General features: G+C 44.0%; 1 protein-coding gene across 1 annotated transcript in view; it reads right to left on the reverse strand.

Annotated features, from left to right (window-relative positions):
• Positions 1 to 16,314, reverse strand: part of NDFIP1 (Nedd4 family interacting protein 1) — a 274,091-nt gene that overhangs the window by 128,985 nt on the left and 128,792 nt on the right. Inside the window, exon 3 of the mRNA XM_069244703.1 lies at positions 11,584 to 11,714. Coding sequence (XP_069100804.1) covers positions 11,584 to 11,714 — 131 coding nt within the window. The remainder of the gene's footprint in view (positions 1 to 11,583; positions 11,715 to 16,314) is intronic.

The following is a 16,314-nucleotide window of genomic DNA, read 5'->3' on the forward strand; positions in this document are numbered from 1 at the left end:
GAAGACTCATAGCTCAATGGATTGACTGATTGATATGGAGTTGGGAAACTACTTGAGGAAGGAACCGCTGGTTTGTACAAAGGACCACCATGCCTCTATGAATTAGAAAGAAAGGTTCTTCCAAGGTTAGGGCCTGGAGCACACTAACACGCCAGAGTGATCGGTTTGTGGCTAAGAATGCCACTTTCCAAGAAAGGTATTGAAGAAAGCATGAATAAAGTGGGTCAAAAGGAGGGCCCATAAACCTGTAGCACAATATTGAGGTTCCAGGATGGTGCAGGATGTGCATTGGGTGGAATAACCCTTTTAAGGCAATCCATGAAAGCTTTGATGACTGGGATTATGAATAAGGAAGTATGTTGTCTGATCTGTATATATGCAGCTATAGCTGTGAGATGTAAGCCAATGGATGTGTAAGCTAGCAAGCCTTGAAAAATGATAAAAATGTTACTAGACCTGCAGGTCGAGTAGCTTGAATAATCTACTCGACCTATCCGTAATGTACTTGACCCGGAAACGGGTCTCAAATTGTGTGATCCTAGGCAAACATTTTTTTTTAGATTCGCCTTTTCTTCGTTCACACATATGAGAGCACCTTCAAATATGTGGGTTCAGCATTTCTACAGTAAAAAAAAATACCTTTTTTTAAATTAAATTCACAAAAAATTTGCCCCATGTATAATAACTCTAGCCCACATATAGGGTACACATGATCCATGCCTGACTTGCCTCTTTGTTTACTAATAGCTTTGCCATCAGGGCAGGAGTGTTTTAGTTTATGTTTAAACACTCACTTTTAATAAATATATTACTAAAAGCATGACGTGGTAGTGCACTGTCATTTACAGACAGTAAATTTCCAAGAAATGTCAGAAAACCTTCCCACTAACTTGCAGCTTTCCTGATAAAACTATATAGTGTATTAATAATCTGCGAAAATTGGTGTTCAGAAAACATTTATCATTTGCACATCACCAAGTAAAGTGACCTTTTTTCATTTTATTAAAATATTTTCTTTCATCACACAAGTAGAAAAAATGTCTTTCACAGCTACTGAAAAATGTTTGCAAAGTTGACTTAGTTATATAAACATTGTGTGTTAGGAAAAACCCAATACCAAAAGCCTTTCATTTCACATAGGTCAGACAGTTCACCTTACAAATCCTGGAACTCTGCAGTCACAAGGAAAAGTATTTGGATTGCAAGAAGACAAACTGACTTTTGACCTCTGTCTCTGAACACAGAGCTAATGTGATAAGAATAAGAATTAAAGGCATATTAATTGCTAATTCAGTTTCTGACTGAACAGAACACCTTTTCTTTGTCCACTGGCCAGAAGGGTTGAGTGGAATCTAAAAATAGCTCGACCTCATAAAATAAAACTCACCATAGCAGGTCAGTAGATTTTTCGAGCCCTGGCTATATTTGCTATCTTTAAGTGAAGCGAATAACAAAACTTGTCTTGAACAGTAGCTTTAATGGATTAATACGTATGGGGTTGGCAGTAGCATACAAAACGTTTCCATTTTGCAGCATAGCAGGCTCTGGTTGTGGATCTACAAGCTTCCCTGAGAATGTCCATACAACCGGCAGGCAATCCTAAGTAACCAAACTCTGACTTCAGGAGCAATATCGCAAGGTTGAGTGTCTTGGGGTCTGGATGTCTGATCGGTCCTTGATTTTGAGTGAGAAGGTCCAGCCTGTTGAGGAGATTCTTATGGGAAACTACAAAGAGGTCCAGAAGTGTGGTGAACAATGGCTGACGTGCCCAAGTGGGAGTTACAACGATCACGGTGATCCCCTGAATCGGAAATTGAATGAGAGGGAGAGGTGAAAAAGCATAAGCAAATATCCCTGACCAGTTTATCCATAGAGCGTTGTCCTTGTATAGAGGGTGTGAATGCCTGGAAGGGAAGCTTGAGAATTTTGCGTTTTCTGCTGTGGCGAAAGGTCTATCTGAGGAGTTCCCCACTTTGCGAAGTACGTTTGAAGGTCTTGGAGGTGGAGGTCTCAATCGTGGACTTGTTGCTGTGTCCTGCTGAGCAGGTCTGAAAAAATGCTGTCCGTCCCTGGGAGATACTTTGCCACTAGGTGAATGTGGTGGTGGAAAGCCCATTTCCATATTGTCTGAGAGAGTTATGACAATTGGGGTGACCGTGACCCCTGGTTTCTGTAAATAATACAAGGCTGTCATGTTGTCCGTGCAGACTGAGAGCACCCTGTGAGACAGGTGATGAAGAAATGCTTTCAGGGCCAGAAAAGCGGTCTGCTCACGGTAATCGATATGTAGAAATTGGTGACTAAAATCCCAGAGGCCATGTACTGTAAGGTCTTGAAGGTGAGCCCCCAACCCGTGAGTGAAGTGTCTGTCGTCAGAATGACCCAAGACACAGGGTCCAGAAAAAGCTGCCCTTTTTTCACAGGTTTGTGGTGTTCCACCTTTGCAGACAGCAGTGAGTATGGTGGTCTAACACTAGATCCTCCAGGTGACCCTGTGACTGAGACCACTGATGAGACAGACCTTGCTGTAGGGGACGCATGTAGAGTCTGGCTTGGTGAACGATAGCAATGCAGGACACCATCATCCCTAACAGGTGCTTGATAGTCCTGACTGTAATGTGTAATTCTTCTGAAACTCGGGGAGAAGAGACAGAAAACACAGAATGCAGGCCGGGTTAGGGTGTGCTAGCCCCAATTCACCATTGAGAATAGCTCCTAGATAGGGCTCATTCTGAAGAGGTTGTAGATGGGAGTTGACAAAGGTGATTGTGAATCCCGGTGTACGAAGCAGGTCCATGGTCATATGAGTGTGATATTGGCACTGTGGTAGTGTGCTGGCTTTGATGAGTCAGTTGTATAGGTAAGGGAACAGTGTATGTTTTGTTGGAGATGTGCAACGATGTAGGAAACTGGCCTGGTGTGTGGTGGGTACCTAAGGTTCTTACACTTACACCAGGGCCAGGTATCTCCCATTAGTGTAGTGAGGCAGTGTATAGAAGCCAGGCTCTCTAGAGATAGCTGTGGCTGAGCAGCCAATGTTTATCTAGGAGACATGCAAAGCTCATACAATATTACTGTAGTCACACAGCACTTACACATATGAAAGAAAACACTCATTGTTACAAAAGAAGGTACTTTATTTTAGTGACACAATTACCAAAAAGTACTAAAGAGACAACCCTCCAATAGGAGGTAACACACTAGATATGTACACTTCTAATCAGAAATAGTCATAGAAAACCATAGAAAACAGTGCAAATGCAAATAGACAATAGTGACCCTAGGGGGAGCCCAAACCATATACTAGTTGAATGTGTAGAGGGCAGCTGAATGAATTAGGAAACCCCCAAAGGTAAGTAGACGGTGCCCCCCAGCGACCAGGAAGAAAGGAGAAAGTTACTTTTTTTTCCCTAAACCACCCAAAAGGAAGGAAAAGAAGAAAATGTAACACCCAGACAAGACTGCAAGACACTAGCGGTGGATTCCTGAAGGGAAGACCTGTGTAAGAAGGGGACCAAGTCCAGAAGTCACAGGAGAGTCCGGTGGGGGCGGGAGCCACTACCCACCCAGCTGTGGTTGCAGGAGTCTTCGTCCTGGATGCGGATTTTCGGTTCCCGGAGGGTCCAGTCGCGTGTCCAGGATCTAGAAGTCGAAGTAGAGGTTGCAGAGGGGCCCTGCTGAATTCTTGCAAGCCAAATCAGAGGACCCCACCCAAGAGAGAGACAATAAATAACCAAGAAAGTGGGATTGGTCACTTAGTCAGGTGACCACCTATCAGGAGGGGGCCCTGAAGTCACCTGCCTGACCTGGCCCCTCAGATGCTCCCAGAGGTCCCTGCCAACCTTGGATTCAAGATGGCAGAACCCAGGGACCCTCTGGAGGAGCTCTGAGGTGGTGATGGGCAGGGGAGTGGTCACGCCCATTTCCATTGTCCAGTTTCAAGCCAGAGCAGGGACTGGAGGTGCCTGAACCGATATAGACTGATTTATGCAAAGAGGGCAACCCCTCCCAAGCCATGAAACACCTATTTCCAAAGGGAGAGGGCTTTACCCTCCTCTCCTAAAACAAATCCTTTGTTCTGCCTTCCTGGGCTTGAGCTGTTCAAGCAGAAGGAGGGCAGAAACCTGTCTGAGGGGTGGCAGCAGCTTGGGCTGCCCGGAAAACCCCAGAAGGCTGGAATCATACTTCCAATACTGGCAACAGTATCTGGGTATGATTCCGACATGTTTGATACCAAACATGCCTAGGTTCGGAGTTACCAATATGTAGCTGGACATATGTAGTGACACGTCCAGTACACACATAAAATGGCGTCCCCGCAATCCTAAAGTCCAGGAAAATAGAACTGGAGTTCGTGAGAGCACCTCTGCTAGTGCAGGGGTGTCCTCACACACCAGTACTTGCAACCTGCCCTCTCGGTTAGGAGGGCCTGCCATAGGTGTAACTTACAGTGACCTGGTGCAGTGACCTGTTATTGAAAATGGTGCATGCACCCTTCAACGCAGGCTGCAATGGCAGGCCTGCGGATACACTTTGCATGGGCTCCCGATGGGTGGCATAATACATGCTGCAGCCAATGGGGGATCCCGTAGCTACCCCAATGCTCTGGGTACCTGGATACCATATATTAGGGACTTACATGGGGGCACCAGTATGCTAAATGTGGGGTGAAAATGGTTCACGTAATCATGTTTGAAGAGAGAGAGCATAATCACTGGGGTCCTGGTTAGCATGATCCCAATGAACACCCATACAGGTCTCAAGGCGCTGGGGGAGAGTGGTGTTGTGTAGCTACCATTAGTGATGTGGTTCTCCAAAAAGCCATGTTTTCAGCTCCTTCGGGAAGTTGAGGAGGGATGTAGTTTGTCTGAGGTGAAGCGGGAGGGTGTTCCAGGCCGTGGTTGCGATGTGGGAGAAAGAGCATCACCCTGTTCTTGATTTCCTGATGAGAGGTACTTCAGCGAGGGAGAGCTGGGCTGATCAGAGGGTCCAGTGGGATACATGGAAGTTTAGTCATCTGTTCACGTAGGCCGGTCCAGTGTCATGGCGGGATTTGTGGGAGTAGATGAGGAGGCATGTCTCCTTACTAGTATACTGGTGTTTATACCATGTGCAGGCATGATTGTGGCATCCAGGGCACAGCGGGTGGAATTATTAGAGATTGTTTGGCCATCTGCAACAATCTGTTGTCCTCTTTTGCGGTGCTCATCTGGGAGGTATTTTGAGGAGCTCCTCCATTTCATCCCAGTGAGCCCGATTGTACCTCTCTAGCAAGGCCTGTGAATTGGCGATGTGCCAATGATTGGCTGCTTGTGCAGCTACTCTTTTGCCAGTAGCATACAGCTTTTTGCTCTTCTTGTCTGGGGACTCCCCTGTGGCCTGATTATTGGCCCAATTTCTTGCAGTGGTGGCCACTATGGAGTCTGCCGGGATCTGGTATATAGCGGATCAGAGGAAGCAGGTTTATACTTTGTCTATTCTAGAGGTGATAACCCTAAAGCAGACCGGTTCATTAAAAATGTTGTCTCTGTGACTAAGCATGCCAGGGAGCAGGGGGAGGAACTGGATATCCTTGTGTGTGGAAGTTAACATGTTGAAAATGGGGCGCCCGTGCAGCTCAACAGTACGGAAGGTGGCTGCCCAAGCTACTACCTGTTGGTAGGATGTAGTATCCTCGGGGGGGAGGGTTTTGTGGGGTACAGATCTTGGTCTGCACTTATCATGGGATAGGGGTCATACGCCATAGATGGTCCTACGGTGTCCCACCCAAATCTTCCCCGATAAATAAAGGGGAAACCTGAAGTGTGCGATCTTCTGCAGTAGGAGAAGCAGGTGAATGAGGGGAGGGGTTGTGGAATAGAAGCAGGGAGTCGAGGTGGTGAAGAAGGTGGATCCGAAAGAGGAGAAAGAAGAAAAGGCTTGGGAAAAGTGTTAGTAGCCTTGTCATTAGTGTCCTTCTTTGGAGTTGAAGTGACCAAATCCTTTTGGAAGGACAGTTTCCTCTTGAACGTGACGGGGGAAAGCAATAATGCGCCGCCCTGTACCCTCCTGGTGCCCATAGTCCCCAAATTGGGTTAAACGGGTGATAGCATAGCTGAAAACTGGATGGAGTGTTTGTGCTCCGAAGGTGTTGGCTCCCTAGGTTTCGTTTGGGGTCCTTTTGTCAGAACCAAAGCAGCGGTGGAGGCTGGTCTGCTCAGAGCCGAAGTACTCAGTGCCAAAGTCTGGACCGAGGAGTTGCAGGTCGATGCCAAAGAAGGTGCTGCGGCCTTGGCTATTTCGGAGGCGAGCGGGAGGGCGAGACAGCCAAAGCAGTTTTTCAGAAATGGCCCTGGCTTTGTGGCAGTGGCAGTTCAGCAACCTCTTTAAGGGGCTTCGTAGCATTCTTGGAGTGAGCAGGAGGGGCCACTGTACTCACAAGTTGCACTGATGTCCGCCAAGTCGGAGTCCTGGATGGAGAAGGAGTTCTGGATGGAGAAGGAGTCCTGGATAGAGAAGGGCTCCTTCTTGTTCTGGCTCTTCCTGGGTGTGCTCCTCCCCAAAGATGTCTGGGGTGCCAACCGGAGACTTGTACGCCATCTCCAACGTGCGAGCTCTTTGATCCCAAAGAGTCTTCCTCGACCAGAATGATTTGCAGGCACTGCACGTGGCTTCCTGATGATCGGGAGAGTGGCACAAATTATGTGTGGTTGGTGTCAGGGAATTTCAAGTGGCGCCAAGGACAGAAACAAAGCTGCGTCCGCATGGTGAGGTAAGCCCAAAACATGCAAGGTCACACCAGAATGGTGCGCGGTCAGTGCCCCGACCGACGAGTGGAAACGAATGCAAAGATGGCAATACACAACCAAGAAAATACAGTCGCTAAAGGGAAGATGGAAGGAAAGTTTCAAACCGGAGTGAGTCGGAAGACAGAGCAAAGACACACACATCCGAACCCAGACAGTGGAGAGAAAACAATCAAATAAAAGGAGTCAATGCCCATGCGCAATACCACCGAGAAGGAGTCACTCGATCCCATGACTCAAAAATGCTTCTTTTTTTTTAGGGGGTTGGGGGGTTGGAACACTCCGGACCCAACACTAGATGGCAAAAATATGCAGAGCATGTTTGAGGGGACACACGCTACTGAACTGTAAATTTTCCCTCATCATATCCCAACCCAGACATATTCCAAGACAAAAATAAGCCTCACAGACTATCTTAGTGGCTTATTAGTCCTGGGTGAGGGGCAAGCGTTATTCAGAGCACCCGCCACCCACCTCCGGTGAACAGGTTGGAGACGGAGGGATGAATTTCCGGGCCACCCACCACATTGTTTACTTAACTCCCCTGCCCTAGTAAGACGAGTAGGTCTCTGGGATTCCCAGGTAAAAAATCCAAATCATGCCCCATTGCATCAATCACAGTTTACTTGAATACATTTGGATAATTTGATTGTTGAAAAGGGGGTTCCTAATACTCAGTAACAACCTCAATCCACCGCTTCAGAAAATATTCATAATTCTGGACAAGCAAATTTGCATCAACTAAGGAGCCGAAAATGTAACTCTAGAGTAGGGGGACAGACCAGCAAAGTAAATATTTACATTAGTGATATCACCACTGTTCACCAACATTAAGGCATCAATCTACTTGAAAGAGTTTAAGGTACAACTTTGTTGAATAAAACAACAAAATCAAAAACAAACAACTTAACATTTTGCTCCACCTGCATCCTTTGTAGAAAGCCTACTGAGGGGCTTAAAGAGGGTTCCCTTACCCTCAGGCAAAAAGATTTGGCCTCATAATTAAGCGTTGTACAAGGGTGTAAGTTAAACGCACCTGAGGAGCTATAATCAGCATTAAGCCTTGTGGATGGGATACATGGATGATCTCCTTTGATTATTCCTCCTACATAGGAAATTTGCCCTTGCGAGCACCCAACCAAATTACCATCAACAATTCTTCCCAACTCCGGCAATGAAGAGGGTTCCTCACTTCTCATTCCCACTCCCACTCCAGGAGGCACAAGGGTATCAGTCAGATTGGGAAGCAAGGCCCCTTTAGGGGCAGTCGAAGGAGGAGAGGAAAAAGTAAATGCTACTCCACTTCTCACCACCATCCCAGCATGATCTATATATGGGAAATTCTGCACAGTAGGCACCTTAAGAACACAGTCTTCAGAACAGAGTTTTTCCAGGCCTCCCCACCCCCTAACTATTTGTGTTGTTATCTTTAGGGAAATGCAGTTTTTTGGTTTTCTGTTTACGAAGTCTTCAGGTTTTTTTTATTATACCTTTTCATAATCATAACATTCAGACTCCTTATAGGCAGCATCTCCACCTTACCCTCCACCAAAACTTTGCTGGACATACCAATGCCCTATGGCTCAGCGAGTGGCACTGCAGCTGGCAAATAAGCAGAAGCCTGCACCCCATCCAACCCCACAACCAACTGTGATGCCGATCCATTTACTTTCGCCAAGTTTTTAGAGCCCTTTTTTGACCTCTTTTTAAATAGTGCAAAGATCTCAATGTTGCCTTTACCTGGGGGAGAACACTTCTCCAAGTCCCCAAACAGCATAATCAAACATAGCTCTTAATTTGCAAGATTACCATCATTTTGTAAGTGAGGCACTTAACGCACAGGTACACCACCTTGCACAGAAACGTCATTTAACCCTCCTAAGGGCAAAACCATTTTGTTATTTTTTCACAATATTACCCTTAACTGAACTGACTACTGTCTATGACCCGGCAAAACGAAATTTATTTACATTTTGCACTCAACCAAGGTGGCAGGCATCATTTCCAGTATCTGGTCAGAACTGAACACATGATTTTTCCAATAGAGGCAGGATGGCGCACAAGAACTTTTCAAACCAGAACAGTGTGTCCGACTGGGCACCCTCCCGAACATTAACAGTATTCAGCTAAGTAGTCTGGAGTAAAAAATCATCATCTAACTCAGAAAAAGAACCCTTCAAATGAGAGGAACTATGGTATAATGAAAGTAAGGATGGTCGCAAGGAACCAGTAGGGTGAATTGGGTTGGACACAGGCCCCCTCTTCCAAACTTTTCTCGAAAGGGGAGAAACTATGGTATAATGAAGGTAAGGATGGTCACAAGGAATCAGTATGGGGAGCTGGTTTTGACATACCCCCCTCATCCAACATTTTCTGAGAGAGACCACCAACCAGGAAGACCGCAGCCTCCCTATGCAGGTCAATGTCAATATTTGGAATAGTGAGATCTTCCTAAATCCTCCCTTCTTTTCTGGTAACCGTAGCAGCTCCATGAACAGATTAATTTCTCAAGGCATCTTCTGTAAATACTTCTGGGGCTACACATTGCCTCCCAATAATTTTACCATCCTGCAGAAGACTTAAAGGACTGTGAACTTTCCAAGTACTATTAGAGGGGCTGACGGATAATGCCCGAGGTGCTAGAAGCAACTCAGCAGGAGACTCTGAGGAACGAGCAGAAGGTGAAAGGACTTGGCTCTCCTGAGCACCGCCAGACAATAGAGACCCACCAACAACACTTGCCTTCATTGGACAGCCATTTGCAAGCAAAGGGCTAATCTCAGAAAGAGAATGGACAGAAGGACAATGACTAGAGACTTCTGCCATTCCCACTGCCTCAGAAACAACAAAGGGCATTTTCTTAAAGAAACTAGTAATAACAGGATGGGATTTAAGAAAATGTTGCTAGGAGCTTCTTACACCACAGGTAGATTTTCTTACTTTCAGTTTTTGGCTTGGGGAGGAAGAAACTACTCGGCCAGAATGCAATTTCTTCACAGTCATTATTATAATTTCACAGACCCTCCCTTCAAGGCCCATGCTTGCAAGCTTCCTACCTTATTAGCTGCTGGTCAGGCCGTCTGAAGATGGTTTTCAGATTGAAACATGCAAACGGAAGTGAAAGCAATAATAGAAAAGAGGCAGCAGATTAAAGCCAAAACTAGACTTTAAGAAGCTTTCGAAAACTTAAGAGCAAATGAAGACGTTGGCAGACTGTGGAAATGTGTGCAGGAGGCTTGCCCTCTCTCTGTGGTAAAAGCCGCACTGGCCTAAAGCCAGCCGCATCCGCACCACCTGCAGCCTAAGCCTCTACCTACACACACCCAAAACTGCCTCTGAGTGCCAATGAAGCATAAACTTCGCACTCACCGCTACTTGCTGTTGTCACTGATGCTGTTTCAGACTGCTAAATCACTTGCCTCTCTCCTCCAAGGTAGCCCTTGAGATCACTCCAAAGCTCAAGCTAGATATGCTGACACACACAGGCTTCGGTCGATAGATTATTTTTTCTGGCCACAACAGCACAAATGCACAGCACAGATGCGGTCAGTGTGGTCAATACGGTCAGTGGATGAGACCCACAAGTCTCTCAGGCACCTAATTCTTAATTCCAAGTTACTTGCGCCTTACGCAATTGCAGCAAGGGCAGGGCCACAGGCAGGAGACCATGGCCTGGTTACTGCAATGGCCTGGGAGAGCCGTGACAAGAGTGGTGACAACAGCAACCAAATGCCTGAGTATGGGCTCCGAATATGGCCTCCAAGGGAGCAAACAGAGCATTTCCAAGCATCCTGGCTACTTTCCAAACTTCTGTAAACTTTATCAGCTGCTGTCGCTTGCTGTCCAGCAAAACCAGTAAACGACACAGCCCAACATGCCACCACGGGAGCAAACAAATGTCCAAGCTTGGGAGCTTACAAAACCTCCAGCCACCAACTGCCGCCTGATGACCACCTACAAGCAGCAATGGCAGCACCAATGCAACAGAGGGAACAGCCAGCCGAATCACCTCTCTCCCCCCAAGCGGCCCAAGTGGCCATACGTCCCAAACAATGGTGGTCACCTCAGTCTTCAGTTTTCTGGTTAGGGGTCCACAGCAGCAGTGTGTCCATCCTCACAACTACCCTCAAACGCTTGAGTAGAGTTCTACATACCCATTACACCCTATTTTATTTTGACACAGTTTACCGATTACAGGGAATAGAATAGGCCCACACGTAGTGGCCAACGGCAAAGGTGGTTTACTTTTTAAGCCGCCTTACAGCAATCCAAGGTAAAACCTAACAAAAAAAAACTATGTAAATAGTATTTGACGGCCTTGAAAGAGAATATCTAACATTGTAAGGGAATGCACTAGAGAGGGAAGCAGTAGGAGATGCTTCTTTTCATTCATTTTTACAAAAAAAATGGGTAATATTAAATCGCACGTTTGATCTAGGTAACAGTATTTATGTTTGGAATGTGGAAATTGCACAGATTAAGACACTTCAAAATATTCGGAAAGAAACCCCCCCCCATGACAGGGTCAGGGACTGCTATAGCAAAGTGCATTCTCATAGCAATAAACATCCCTTTGTGGAAAACGCCAAACTTATAACCTGAATAGGACAGATTGCACCAATTCAGAATTTAAGTGTGCCTATTTTCATGGACAGAATGCTATAGTTAACCTTCTGATAAATTGTTAAATACCCAGTTTTACACTGATCATTTGTGCATATGCCAAGCAAACAGTCAACAATGCCCTCCATGATCATTTAAAAAGATAATAATACATTAAGATAAAAATAATACTTACTCTCCCAGGAACCAGAGGCACAGTAGCTTCAATCTTGGTTCGTTCAGCTTCATCATAACTTGGGAGTGAGGTTGCAACATTGTATGAAGGTGGTTTTGGAAAGCCAGACTCATCTTTATAATCGAAAAAAGCTGAAGGAATAAGTAAAAACATTGTTTGACGAAGAAATTTACCAAAATCATCAATTCAAGATAGCACCTCACAGATATTTAAGAAAAATTAAAGCAATTCCTCCAGTCATAGGTTTTTAACACCAGAGCAGACTGAAAGAACAAGTCTCTCTTCCGCATTATCAAGTATGGTTTAGTTGGTTCACTCACTATACATTTTCGCTAATTCACCAAAGCCTGCAAGACAGGAACAACAATGTGACTCCATCTGCATTAAAATTTATTTTTAGGATATATATGCTTAAATGCACGTAAAACATTCATCAGACATCTTGCAATCACCAAGATATTGCAAGGATACAACAGAAGGTTTGATAATATCAACAGAAGGCGACAAAGGAAGTAAAATCATCTTGCTCACGATCGAAACAGAAATGACCCTCACCAAATTGTACAAAAAAGAATCTCAACACCTCTTCTCTGAGGCAAAAAACATAACCTCCAACTTCCTTCCACACCAAAGTGAACCCAGAAGTCTGGAATAAAGAAAACGTTTTAAACTGAGGGTTTATGGAAAAGCAAATAAAAACTTGAGGGGATTATGACAAAACATCATAAATTTGCTTTTATACTGAAGCCAGACAAACATTTCCTACAAATTTCCACAGCCCAATGAGCAGCTACTGGCTAGAATACAATCTATCTAAATGGTAGGAAATCTGCACAGGGCAGTGCAGCATCTATCATTTCAATTCACATAAGATGCAACACAGGAAGCAGACGGGACGGTAGCTAAAGACAGTGATTTGACAAGGGATTATCCATTTTATTTTACTTATTTTGGAAATGTGTATGGTCTTACATACTGCACTGTCTTCAAACTGTGGGTGAAGGTTGAGAGAATTAGACAAAAGTACAAGTAGGCAACCAGATTTTCAGTTGCTTTCCGTCTAAGCTATTAAATCAGAGGACCATCCAGAGTGTAGTACTTCACACAGCAGATTTTTGGCCTTCACACGAGTGCAATCAGAAAGTGAAGTAAAGAAGTGCCAGGTTTATTGACAATGGATGAAGTGCTCTTAAAGTATTCAAAGGCTGATAAAGGCAGGGCAGATATAAAAGTGTTTTGTCATTTATTCAGAACCACAACTTCAAATATGAAGTAGTCTTGTGTTAGGAGAAAATTGTGTCCTTTTAGGAAAGTGTTTGTGTGGTCAACTAGATCGGTATTTAGGGCCTGTCCGGACATTCTTTGGGTGTAAACAGTTAAGTTATCTGAAGAGGGTTTTGCATAATCCTGCCCCTCCAGATATACCTCCATAAAAAAATGCTGTCCAGAGATTTTCATTTTTGCTTTGTGTTTTTGGATCATTAGAGAATTATTTAAGCTTGTGTAGTCATTGCTGATCCGGGCCAAATTGTTCTTTACGACAATTTTAACAAGCATTGGCAAAGCCAATAGGTTTCACCTTTGTTTTCTTTTTATATGTAACTGGCTAACAAATATTACGGAAATTATATAATTACTTTGTTTTATTAAATTAAAAACAAACATTATAAAAATGTTTCTAATATTTGTAAGCCAGTTACAATGAAAAAAAGAGAAAGGTGAAACATATTGGCATGCGTGTTAGAAGAAAGAAGACAGAAGGGGCTCGAGAAGACAGAAGAGGCGTGAGAAGACAGAAGGGGCATGCAGAAAGAAAAAAGAAGACGGACGGCAATGAAGAAAGAAGACAGAAGGCATTGAAGAAATAAGGCGTCAGTGAAGTAAAAAAAACTGCATGCTGGAAGTAGAGAGAAGGCAGCAATGAAGAAAGAAGACAGAGAAGAAGACAGCGAAGAAATACAACAGCATGCAAGAAGACACAAACATTTGCAATGCAATGATTCTCGCGTTTGCTTTAGAGCTATTAGCGTTGTAAATTCCTAACTGAACTTTTCTTGCCACAAATTAAAAATTACAAGTAAAACAGTTGACATAAGCGAGCCGATTCAAAGCGCCACGGCCGCCATGAGCATGAAGGAGAAATTAAAAAAAAAGGAAAAAGTTTGCTCGCAGTAAACGTATCAGCAAACGTGCAATTATCCATGTAACAGGGTTGATGGCCAAGGGGGTAACAAAACTGCCCCAAGGAGGGACATACGTAAAGCATTTACCAATGATAACAAAGGATTTTTGAAAGGCAAGCCAATGAACGAGTGACAGTGATGGGTGTGCAGTGGGGGTGGTTAAAAGCCCACATATAGATTACAATAGGCCAGAGCACTTGCGTGCTGGGCCTAAAAAGAAGTACCTTCAACATCGTAGCCAGAGGAAGGGCACTGGCCAGTGTCCAAAAGGAAGTGACCGGGAGGACTATTTGGTCCACACTCAACGGCAAGATCGGTGAAGACAAAGACAACGACAGGAAGTAACATGAAGAAGACGTGTTGGCCAATCTGAAGCAGGTAAATTAGAGCGACACTGGATTAAGCCAATGGTAATTTCAGATAAGTAAGGAATTGGTTTCAAACCCCTTTTAAATTTTTTGTACTAACAAAAGATTTTGCAAGCATGCATGCAAGTGTGCAGGCAGGCGAAACCTAAAAAAAGGCGAATGTATTGTAGCAATGTAATATTTCAGGAACCTTGACACCTATGTACTTCATTTGGTGTCAAACATAGGTTTTGGGGATCAAGTAGTCTTATAGAACAGAAAATAACTCCTCAGAGCAACCCATCTGCCATTTTCCAAAACGGCAGCTATAACGGAGGAAGAATAGACATATATAGAAATGAAACAAATAATAATGTTTTTTAATCCTTTCATGTATACACCAAAGAAAGTTTATGATCTGAATATGAAAAAATAGTTATCATTTCTGTTTTAGGCACATTTTCATTGTTCACTTTAGTTGGGTCAGCAATCGCTCATGGTACATTTGCAGAATGATGAACATCTGAGAAGAGCTAATCAACAGGTTTTGCAAGTACATGTGCATTTAAGTTCTGTGGGTAGAGACTTTAGAAATTGTATAGGGTATAGCACCCCATCAATAGCTTCCCAACCAAATTCACACAGATCTTTCTCTACATATGCATGATCCAAAACATTTACACATCTTCTGATCAAGTAGAACGCGCTTTAAATGTATCCCTGCGCAGAATAGGACATTGCTAGACGATCACTTAATGAGACTGATCTCTTGAACTCACTGTATGGAAGATCGTCAAACCTGTGACAGTCCAAACAATTTTTCCCACACACACACAAGGTATTTTTCTACATTTTTAAAGTCACGCTCTTATTCTGTCTCGGCATATCCTTTTAGAAACTTCACAGGTTCAGCAGTTAAAGCTCCAAGTTTTGTTCCAGTTTTGCTGATAGTGTCATCACCCACAAGAATATGTGCTTTGATAGAAACACTGGGCATCTCTGGGTCAAGTTTCTTGTACAGAATATGAAGCAGGATTAAGTATCTTTTCTCGCCTGTTCCATAACGTATCCATAACTCTGACAATCCTTGACTTATGAACATTGCAACAAATCTAAGTAGCACATTAATAACATGTGTCATTTGACAGTACAATGACTCTAGTGGAACCATTTCGAACAGCCCGCTCAAAGTGTGGCACAACACCAAAGTCAGCTTCCTCCAATTTGCTGTTAGGTTTTTGAACAATATAGTCTGTACTTTTTTAATCTCTCTCTGCTGGCACCAACTCTTCATTGACCATCAGTCCACATGCAGTAATTGGAAAAGCAGGGTTCACTGAAGCATCAGCAATGTTGTGGCAAATTAACATCTCCAAGTTCATTCTGTTTGATGTTGAGGACCAGAATTGATCAAGTTGCAAACGTACAGGTGTCGAATTTTTGATGCAGGCAAGGTCAATTGTTCCACTTGTGGATCTTCCTCCGATTCTCTCATCTTGGGCAGAACTAGGTTTCCCCCAGTTCTGGGATAGTCCTGAAGCGAATCCAACCAATGCAGCTCCCCTTTTTAAGCAGAAATTCTGGGAGAAGGTCAATACCCAAATTTCTCAGAAAAGTACAACGGGCTGCCCGACAAGCAAATTCCTTTCTGTTAAACAGGAACCACTTGCAAAACCGTTCATTGATTTGAATATACCTGCTCATGCTCGTTCGTTGTTCCCAAAGTTTAGGTACGGCACTACCTGTGGATGACTACACCGCCCGGTGGCTGCCGAACGGTCTTGGTGATAGTAAATGCAAATTATGTTTGGTAGGCGAGAAAACTATTGAACACTCTTTTTCTGCCCCAAATACATAGCCCCAAAGAGAAAGTGGATTGTGCCCCTATACAAACATCTGACACTTTGACTGTTTCAATGCCTTCGGTTTCGGGTAAAAGTGATCCATCATCTGTGATAGTAACTGCCATTGCTAAATATATTCCGGCTTCTTGGCTTATCCACAGCAGAGCACTTAAGGCTCTTGGTAGAGATATCCCTGAGTGATGGACCACTACATCGCTATTTACATAAGGCTATTGGTTTAGTCAGGAGCCTGAAAGGCCCCGCTTCATACTGCTGTAGTTTTAGACATCTCCATTTATTGATTGTTAATTTTATTGAACTTTAGATGTATTTTAATTAGATGATCTGTGTTATTTC

This window comes from Pleurodeles waltl, chromosome 7 (genome assembly GCF_031143425.1).
Source record: "Pleurodeles waltl isolate 20211129_DDA chromosome 7, aPleWal1.hap1.20221129, whole genome shotgun sequence".
Lineage (NCBI taxonomy): Eukaryota > Metazoa > Chordata > Amphibia > Caudata > Salamandridae > Pleurodeles > Pleurodeles waltl.